The following is an 11141-nucleotide window of genomic DNA, read 5'->3' as shown; positions in this document are numbered from 1 at the left end:
CAGCTGTCGGAAATGCAACTGAGCTTTTGCTAACGCACTGTGCTCCAATCATGCTAGGTTGAATCATGTAGATTGAAGACGTGTGCATAGTTGGCAGAAAAAATAGTGACTGGCATATTAAGGAATGGAATGAATCTGTGTGGCCACGTTCGTGGACCACTGCTGCAACTGCCCCTACGTGTTACCGGCACTTCGAGATGTGCGGCTTTCCTCGAGGGTACAGACACGCCAGCGTTGTACATATCACTAATCTTCATTCAAAGAAAGGACTTCATCCCCGGAACGTCGGCAAGAGTGAGTACACCACTTGTTAAACAATGACAAAGGGAGTGGCGCCGCTTCGTGTCATAGCAAGTTTCGTGCACAGTATTTATACACATCTACCCCAATTGGCACGGAAATTTACGCTCACTCTGTCGCCAATGTGTCAAGAATAAGTGAATGGGCCCTCACTTGAATATATGCACAGTATATACGCACAATAAAGGACGGTGCAACACCAATAGCACACGAATGGTTTGAAGCTGAATGTTTAGTGACGGTCCACAAGAGTAATTGAGTTACTAGCGATAATACGCCTTTGCTACAAAGTATTACAATGTACAGAACAGCTCAGTGGCGCACCGAGGGGGGGGGGGTGCTTCGGGTGTTGTAACCCCCCCCCCCCCCCCTCTGAGGCCGAAAATATGCCGTTATTCACTGATAGACTACTCCTTCAAAAGGTTTCCTGCATGTCTTCAAATATGGTTGCTTATCGGCAGTTCGTTGGTTAGTTTTGCTGTACCTAAGGAGAAAGGAAGGGTTAACGTTTCCTTTGTGCTCTAAACATTCAGCCATTAAATTTCTGGCCATACAGCATAGACAAAGAAAAAGGACTGGCCATCACTGCCGAAGATATCCTTCTTTCTGGGGTTTTACGTGCCAAAACCAGTTTTGATTTTGAGGCACGCCGTAGTGGAGGGCTCCGGAATAATTTCGACCACCTGGGGTTCTTTAACGTGCACTACAACGCAAGCACACGGGCGTTTTTGCATTTCGCCTCCATCGAAATGCGGCCGCCGGGGCCGGGATTCGATCCCGCGACCTCGGGCTCAGCAGCGCAACGCCTTAGCTGACTAAGCCACCCCGGCGGGTTGCCGAAAATATCCCTTACCTATACGAAATTATTAAGTTCTGCATTTGTTGCGACTAAACAATGGGAGCACAGTACAGTCAAGCGCAGCAAATGATATAATGTTTCATGTAAGCCAGTGAACGCACGTAATACAGATGTAAAAAACTTTTTCGTATTAAAGGCAAAACAATCTTGTCAAGCCGGACTTTGTGAAACTCCAATGCCAAGCCTGAAGGCAAGCTGAAACAAAAATTCATTAACCAGTAATTTTGGCTTCAGATTGTCAGAATGAGTTGGTTTTGGGATTGGACATTTCTGAAAGCTTGTTAGCTCAGGCTCTCACTTAAGCAAAGAAGCAATATTTTGTTGAAGTGTTTTATTAGAAACATCTCCCTATTATCATCCTCGAAAAACTTTTTCCTTTCTCATAATTTGCAAATAACAGTGAACAAAGGAAATAGAAACGAAAGTGGAAGGTTCAAACAAGTACATCAGCAAACAAACACACTTGTTTCCTGTGTTGCAACACACAGAAAGCTATGTATATTTTATGTATATATATATATATATATCTTTATGTATAATATGTATAGTACCACTCACACACAACTCGAAGCATAACATTTACATACATGGTACAGTCACGAAGAAAAAAAAATTGCCACCACTCCAGAACACTTCATTTCTCAACAGGAACATGCACACACACACACACACATGTATTTACAGGTTTCTGACACTCGAAAAGAATAGTGTGTCACCTTTGTACAATGCGAGAAAGAGCAGCGTAGATTCTACCAATGCACACATACATGAACACTTCAGAATTGCTTGCAAACACTGTGCAGTTGACAAGCCGCAGGCAGGAAGCACAGCCCTCCAAGATGGTTGTGTTCCCACAGCCATATTATTCAGACCAAGCAGAAACAAATGCACCAAGCCATCTCACACACTCCTAACACAAAAGCAGCTCAATGACCAAAAATACGAAAAAGAAAAATCAATCTGAGCAATTGTGCTTTGCTCTTTGCTATGGAGGTCCCATGATCAATCCCTGTGCTCCTAAACGCAGCTTGACCCCAAGTCCGTTCCTTGACTCTGCTGAGAAAAAGGCAGGATAGCCTGTTGAATGAGGTTTGTCTATGTGCTCAAACAACGTTCCTCAGTTCCTTGGCACTTTCAACAGCAAACAGTAGCTCAAGACATTCCCTTCTATTTAAGTGTCTAAGTAGATGGCAAAAGTACCCAGTTACAAAACTATAGCTCAGGGTTTGTCAAAGAGCACTACACAAGAGTAGTGGATACTTCAATCAATGAGTAGTGCTGCCCTCCACTCAGTGGAGTCAAGGAAGATGTCAAAGTCAAGGTACGTAAGTGTATAATGGGCATAAGAGGCAAAGAGGTGTGACCAGATAATACATAGCCCAAAAGCACCATTCAAACTACATCAGTGCACTGCGTAATAGCCGCAGCTCTAACTCCAAAGCACTGTTGGCAATACGTTTTCATTTCAATGCCTTTCCATGATCGGCAGAATGAGTGGAATAGCACAACTTTAAAAAACACCACTCTCACTGGCGATAAAACACTTCTTGACCCTGCCAGGATAAACAGAACTATGAAGTATGTTGACAGGGTGAGCAGCTTGGTGCCTGGTTGTTCTCTAAAGTGCTGCACTGCAATTGGTCCAAATGCTGCAGACATTGCAAGAATGACAGAAACCTGTGTTCTGCAAATGCAGACCTGCAGAAGGTGCCATCAGTTAAAACAGGTGCTGATAAAATTTGCTTGGTGCTCCTGCACTGGAAGTTATTCTGGCCACAGGTATAACCTCACTGATAAGTGTGTTGGTGCTGTGTGCTGCTCTGCATATAGTGAGATTGGATTGTGATTTCATCACACCTGAGCTACCCAAACATTCAGATACTACAGCCATGTAAATTGCACACTTCAATGGCCTCGTGTCAGAGCCAGAACACTAGAAACAGACACTGCGGAGCTCTGAAAGGTCAGATAAGTCACATTCCTCTCTCATTGCAGCAGAGCAGAACCATCAGCACTGCGAGACTCCTATACCTTTAAAAGTTTCAGAGCACTGAGACCATGACATGAACGACACAACATTCTATTGGATAAGTATTGGCTCATCACTCAACTGGAGACCTCGCAAAAAGGTGATTTTGTTCGTGGCTGCAAGGTGCACAAAAAGATGCTGTACAACGCAAGGTTTCAAAATGATTCCAAAGCATTTCGCTGCAATCTTGATGTACACAAGAATGCGGTACTTTGCATTAGGAATAGCCGAAATTTGACAACTTAAGAGATACGGCAGTGATATATGTATGGCTAAACCACTTTAAATTGATGAAACTACAATAAGCAGCATTTGAAATGCATACTGCACGTGTGAAACTATGACTCGAGCTTTCCTGAACATGGCAGATGCCACAGAAAACAGTGACTACATAGTGTTACGATCATTGGCAGCTCAAATCTGACACTCTTTTAACAAGCATCATCATCTCTCAGATGCCATCCTACTTTTCAGGAGGTGGACGACACTCTCATCATGCACATACATACATTCAGTCCCGATACACATTATGTTAAAAGAAAAATGGGAGAATTACATTAAAACATCTAAAAGGACACTTGTGGCTTCACATGTGTGAGGTGTTTCATTGTATGTGTGTGTCTCCATGACAGAAAATGCACACCTGTCTCGTGTGGTTTGTTTACATACATGGTCCATATCACACTGCTAGGACCTCCCCTGTGCTGCTAATGAAAGCATCACACAGAAGGATGCTCTAAAGTGGCAGAGATTATAGACTCGAGAGCCTCACACAAGACTCGTTTAATGTGTGCTGACTAGCTTGTCTGAGCTCTGCTTAGTACAACTATTTTTCTACCTCCCTGCTACTGCTGTTGCTGCGGGGTTTGACCCCAGTTTTGCCTGTAGCTGTGCCCACTGCAAAGCGCACTCAATGTTCATTCCACCAAAGCCACTACGAAAAATCTGCTTACTGACCAGGCAATTTCCAGGAATTGTACAAAGGGACACTAAAGGTTGACACAAATTTATATCCGCTTGACTGGCAAAGTACTGTTTCAAAACATTGCTTGCATTACTTGTGTAAAGAAGTTGATTACTACTAGTGAAGAAAATGAAGGTTATACCTTTCTTGAATTTCAAGCCCAATGTCAAGGATTTCAAGTATTTTCTGATTATATAAGCCTGCTTCTGTGTAGAATAAATTTTCAAAACTTGCTAGATTGTGTCCTTAGTTCCTTTAGAATGTGATGCAGTCATCGTTTACAGATGACCAATCGTTCCAAGCGTACACGCAAACTTACTGAAATGAGGATTTCAGGCATTGTCGCAACCTGTCAATCCCATAGTCTTATTCTGGCTTACGAAGCCTCTACTCACAGCAAGACTCACGTTTTGGTATACCAAGCTTAATTTGTTGATCCAGTTTAACTTAGCTTTAGTGTCCCTTTGACTTGGATAAGGTTGAAACATTTAGCTTGGGCAAGGAAAAGAAACAGATTTACAGTAATTGTTATTATGCATAAATTTTGTTGCAAAAGCTCAAAAAGCCAAAAAATGTTACCATGCCATTTGATTCTCATTGCTTCTTCAACAAATTCATAAGCAATTTCTTGTATGACAATAGAACAAGAACACAACCATGTGTGAAAAATAAAACCAAGATTGCCAGACATGCATGCATGCATGCATGCAGATCTGAACACAAGCATTCAACAGTTTTCTTTAGTTTTCGACATGTGATCCAACAGTAATGATGAGCCACACTACAATGAACAGGTTAAAAAATGATTAAATTTATCACATAACTGGAACAACAGTAAATGACAGTTAAAAATCATTACACAGGCACATATTCACTTTTTTCATTACCTTTCTAACATCCTGCAGTTATTATTCATATTTAGCAGGTGCAACTAGCTTTAAGGACAAAAACAAAGCAGCAATCTATAAGCACATAAAATCTAGAATTATAAAACAATAAATTAGGTAAACTTCAAGCGGGAAATACTGGTAAAGCTGGTCACTGTATGCAAAGCATTCATCTTGAGCCAGGTTGCATACATGAAGACAAAGATGGAGGGCATAAATTACTAAACATAAATATTAGCAATTCAAAACCAGCAGAACCAGCAACTAGAACTGTTAGGAAGCTTTACTGGATGTAGCAGGCTGCGAGCCTGAAGTGCACAATCTGAATGCAGACTGAACAACTTTACTCAAGCTCAATCATGTTTAAGCAGTGAACATATTCTCAGCATCCATCTCCAATGTGGGCGTTCATAAACTGCACCTTTTTTTTCCAGATGTTTTAAGAAACAATAATGAGAAACATGCACCACAAAAAGGCAGTTGCACCTCTATGGGCAGACAGGCAACACTGATCGAAACACGTGTCGGTATATAACCAAAATGAAATTACTGCTAGGGTGACTTCGACACTCTCCATTTTATGAACAGCCTTTAGCCAAAATTAGGCGTGCATGTGTTGGGGCTAACTCTCTGGAATTAGGAGACCCTTAGAACCAGCATACACCCTCGTCAGTTGTACAAGAAATTATAATGGTAAAGTGGTTACAGTACTGAAAAATGTAAAGGCAGTGTTCTTTGAGAAAAGGTGCACACCACACAAAGGTGAAATTCGTATTAACAGAAGAACATCCTTAGAGTCAAACCACATGTTTCACCAAATAGCTGCAAGGATTCTGTGCTCTCGCTTATTAGCTGAAATTCATGTGACATGAAGATAGTGCAGTACTGTGATAAATATTAAGAGAACATCTTTTATATGTTCTGGCAGATGCCATGATGCTAAATTTGACCAATAAAACTGGCTAACCAAATAATCTACAGTCGACACATTATAACTAGTGTCCTTTCTTAGTGCACATGAAAAGATGTTATAATTATAAGGCAATAAAATCACATGCATCAACAATAGAGGAAAAAAAAAACTTCTAAGGACAGAAAAAAAAATAAAGCAACCTAGAGGAAAAATGAGCAAAGTATGCAGAAAATTGAATAAAATCTCCTGACAAGGGCCTTCAGTTAGGGCCTCCAAAAATGTTGCTGTAAGCTACTAAAGCCAATGTGGTAGTATTAGTTGTCAACAGCAAATTTTTCTTTGAATTGGTTAGCAGTAAAAAAACGTTAACTGTCAAAAGAAAACACAATTGATGCATTTCTGCAATCTGTAGACAAGAAAAGGTGTTTAGGTATCAAGCACACCTTCAGGCATTCTGGGTGAGCCTATTGAGCTTAGGCACACAGCAGCACTGCACTATGTTAAAACAGCAAGGCATCTAGAGTTAGTTTCCATATCCCGAAAGGACTAGATTACCTTTACCTTGGCTGCCTTCTGCTGTCACCAGGCATTAGTTGCAAGGAATAAACACTTACTGACTTCTGTTCTAGTCACAAAGATGCGTGCCCTGGAACTTTTATTAATGCTAAGAGTGGATAATAATCAAGACTTCATAGAGAGAAAGGAAAGAAACAAGAACAAAACAGCTGGAACCATTAACAGGCAGTGAATAATTTGGTAAAATTTGGTTAAACATGCAGTTTAAAGCTATGCACAAGTCCACGTACTCGGAAGTTTGCAGTGTGTACAATCCCAAAAGGCCTGTTTGCTTAGTGCCCAGCCTTTAACCATTGCACAATTGAATTCTTTATAAAACATTAATGCTGAAGGAAGCGATCTTGTGGAAATGCTCTCTCTCAACCATATTCTAAGAAAATTTTGATACACTAGAGACTCGCCGATATGCTCTTGGTCTAAGTAGTATTAGCCAGTTTATAAATTTACAGCAGAGAATATAAAAAATACTCTCTGCATATGTGATACAGGCTGAAGTGTTCCTAGATAACAAGTTTTCAATTCTCTTGTTTATTACATACCAACAATATTCTTTAACAGTGCAAACTCGTTACGTTCCTCGCTGTTGTGTTTTCCCAGATGCTGTGTCGTATTTTCGTGGTCCCCACCTAAATTCCTTTTATTCCCTCTCATGTACTATGTTCCCATTTGATACGTCGTCATTGTGCAATGTTACCACATCTTACGTTCAGTTTGAAATTGGAGGTCACATAAATTTACCAGTGCAGAGGGAAATTTGCTTCACATGTTGCAACAAGCGGCCGATGATGCACAAGCATCCGGAGAAGACGTGCACAGAGCAGTTAGCAAAGGACACGAAAAAGTGCATCGGTTAAAACCTACCGTGAACTATGCACACTTGGCCATATCCGCCAAGCGCAGGGCTACATTTATTTTGGGGCCTGCAGCTTCACCGCTATAGAGCAGTGTTATGCAGTGCAGTATATCAGGAGTAAAAACGGGCCACTGTCATGGAACATTGTACGTGTACCTTAATTATGCATCCATGGCCACAGTACGAATGCCGAGACGTCTAATAACTGTACTGGCAGCCATTCAGAGCTGTTTCTGATGTTGCTGTGGCGATTTGCACCCTTTCCCACCGTTACCTTTTTCTGGGTGTTAAGTTTTTGTTCGCGGTCCCCTTGAAAAACATATCAACGAGGTTCTAGTGTTAAAAAAGATTACTTCTCTCCACCTAGCGGGTTTCCGCTGAACCATTATGTCAGGTTCTAGTATATATTTATTTTGCACTAAAGTTTTGCATGAATTTTTGATACTATAAGACTAGTCTGAAAGCACCCATACTTAGATGCATTTAGATGCACACACCATGCATTTAGATGCATGGTATGTTGGACTGTACAGAATTTCTTTTCTTTTCTTTTTTGATAGAGTATCCAACAGCAGGTAAAATGGTATCTTAACCATTGTAAGCACTGGTTATGATTTGGGGAAATCTAGAAAATGATACTACACATTATGTCACAGCTGAGCGGAAAGCTTATTGCAGATTTTCAATTTGTATAGCATGTGAGCACTAAATTCATAATTTTGGTGCTAAAGTGACAGCTCAAGAACCATGTCACAAGCACCCATTGGTGCCTTGCTACCCACATACCAAAAACCCATTCTTCTCCAAGCTGTCCTGTCAAGCTCATAGCAATCAAAGAAAGAACTCACTGGAATATTAGCATACAACTGACGAGGGTGCCTGGTTGTTGGCATTAAAAATGAGTGATGGAATGTGATGAGAAGTCAAACTCATCCTTGGCAGCTTCTGCGAAAAATTCTCAAGACGAGTTAGCCTTGTCCTCAGCACTTACCAAGATAAGCTTACGTGTTTCAACAAACAACTAGTGCTATTCAAAGAAGAAAAAAATGGAGTAAAGTGAGAACAGTGACCTTTCGACAATAAAGCTTCAAAGTTTAAAATACTCTGTCAAGCTCAACTAGCCTTTTGAACACAAAGTGTACGATATACTGATACAGCCGTCCAATATTAACAGAGAGTATCAACATGAATTATGATTTTTGTAAACAAATTGTCCTTGCAAAATTTTTTTCCTTCTGTAGCAGGTACATTCAATGAGACAAACTTCGCCGTTACCCACATATTTTCGCAGCGGAGCACCCACTTCATTCTGCGCATTCCTGTAATTCAAAGCAGCGTGGAAAAACGAAAGCAAAACGTTCGATCTGACTTTTGTCAAGTTACTAATAATCCATAGATTCTTTTTAATAGCAGGCAGAATCGCCGAGACCACTAGGGTCATTACTTTCCATAAATACTCACTTATTTTTCACCCGACTTGTTGCTGAACAGCGTTAATTAAAAGCCAGCTTTAACAGATACGCAAGCCAGTGAAAAAGTGGTATACACATTTTGTTGAAGACAGTATTTTGAAAAACTTGACTATTTCTGCTAAAAGATAAAAGAAAATAAAGAATTGTTCTTGGGCCTGATGGCATTACTTCTGGTGTCATTTCTCATGGCTCACAGCAACGTATAATAGTAAAATAAAGTCCACCAATGTCCGCCACTAGAAAAGCACAGCTGCTAATGACGTTCGACAAAGCAAAAATTGTAGACAAATCAGCTAGATTCCTCTGTTAGTCACCCAGGAATAAAAGAAATTCCTTTGGGCCATATGTATCATCTTCCATCTTTGTAGGTGTTATAACAGCTACATGCATTGCACTCCAATGTAGCAGGCATGAAAACTGGTATTTGTTCGTCAACTAGGTATTTGATGAGGCAGTTAAAGGCAGTACCCACACCTCAATGATGCAAAAGCTAGTGGTCTCAAAACAAAACAAGTTGCAGGAATTTGATGCACAATAGAAACAACCAACCCTTTCAAAATGTCAATGCCTTAAAGAACAGAAGTAAGTGCATTGTTGAACACAAATAGTGGACACTGTTCCATCCTGTCAAAAGGTGCAGTTTCTTACAGGGAGATGCGATGCTTGGTCTTACTCTTCATGGTACTGAGTGCAGATTGTCATTTTCTTTATGTGCAGTGACATGGGAGATTCAAATTCTATTTTTGATCCATAGAATGCTTATTCATATGTTCACTTCACTGCGAAAAACTACCTTTCCCTGCCACACTTCCAAGTCTACCGCTGCTTGCCTTGAGCAACTGCTTTGGCAATTTATATTGTTCTGGCAGCACCACCACTCCAAAAAGCCTTAGGGAAACAACCGCCTCTACAACCAGTAACTCTTACTCTGGGATTGCAGGTTTCAATAATGGCACTTTGATCCCTGAACCTGATGCCCATTTTTGTTTGTCGACATTCAAATCTCCGAGACGCAAAACAAGCAGTGCTATGTTTGCCACACTGAGTGCAAGTAAAATCAATGGCCCCATGGTCTTGAGGCCAGCTCCGCCGAGATCCCCGAACTTCACACTGAATCATGCTCTACCAAACTTGAACCTTCATCCCAGAGTCAGAAATGAGCCCTGCACAGTTTTGAGCTACATTTTCACTCTGCAGTGCTGATAGGGACCACAGTTTTGCGGCTGGCACTGCTATTCCTCAACCCTACACCAAATTACATGCTCCAAACTGCAATCTCCCTTCCAGTGACCCATAAAAAGAGGCAATGCTGTGCTGGAAGCATTCACTGCGGGCCAAACAAACGGCCCTGCAGTCTCGAGCTAGGTTTTCACTCCACAGTGAGGAAGCAACAGCAGCACATGCAGTGGTATTGGCGACGGGGCGAGGCACAGCCAGCCATGCTGGCACACTCTGTCTTTTGGCAGGTAGGAAGGCATCAGCAGGCAGGCAGGCCCTTCCATCTCCTCTGCAGTCAGCAGTGTCTCCACTGTTGGTGTCAAAGGTGCCGCTTGCCAGCTGGCCGCAGCTCAACTGCCTCAGGTGGCACGGCTCCCCGTGACCCCTGGTGGTGCCGAGAGGAACCAGAAGATGATGCTACACCATGCACAGGGACCCCACGGCTGTTGTAGTGGCCCCGACCATGGCCATAGCCGTGGGATGGACCGGCGGGAGGTGCGCTTGGTCGTGGACCCCCAGGGTATGGGGGCGGTGGACCTCCAGGCATTGCAGATGGGTCAGGCACTCGTCGCTGCGAGAGTTACAGTGTGCAGAATTTATCAACACAACCAATGAAGTCCTCTGCAGCTGCTGTCATACACCAGCAGTGCTTAACCAAATGAGCTCTGCAGAAGTTCACAAAGTGGAGTTAGATATAAGAAAAGAAATAAAAATATATGGGACCAACTTGAAAGCAGCATAGAGTTACCAAGGAAACCTACAAGGGTCCTTTAAATAGACAGCCTCACAGCAGAACATTTGTCGGTGTTTCCCCAGTGGACCCTGTCCTGTGTCAGCTGACTCCATTCATAATCTCATCACATCATCTCTATGAATGCGCTTGCACTCATCCTGCTAAACTAGCAGACCAGTAGCTATCAACTCTATGTATTACATGACCTGCTAAACTCCCACTTTGTTTTATGCTGAACTGAATACCAACTATGTATGCTTGCCTTCCTAATTCATACTGCCATCTTCCTCCCTCATTACCTACTGGATTGATATCCAGCAGCAGTGTTCCCAAATGC

General features: G+C 41.9%; 1 protein-coding gene across 1 annotated transcript in view; it reads right to left on the bottom strand.

Moving 5' to 3' along the window:
* Positions 1-1473: 1473 nt before the first annotated feature.
* LOC119456432 (disintegrin and metalloproteinase domain-containing protein 10) overlaps positions 1474-11141 on the bottom strand; it is a 50302-nt gene continuing 40634 nt past the window's right edge. The window contains exon 14 of the mRNA XM_037718168.2: positions 1474-10642. Coding sequence (XP_037574096.1) covers positions 10391-10642 — 252 coding nt within the window. The 3' untranslated portion in view covers positions 1474-10390. The remainder of the gene's footprint in view (positions 10643-11141) is intronic.

This window comes from Dermacentor silvarum, chromosome 6 (genome assembly GCF_013339745.2).
Source record: "Dermacentor silvarum isolate Dsil-2018 chromosome 6, BIME_Dsil_1.4, whole genome shotgun sequence".
NCBI lineage: Eukaryota > Metazoa > Arthropoda > Arachnida > Ixodida > Ixodidae > Dermacentor > Dermacentor silvarum.
This window is presented reverse-complemented; position numbering and strand designations above follow the sequence as displayed.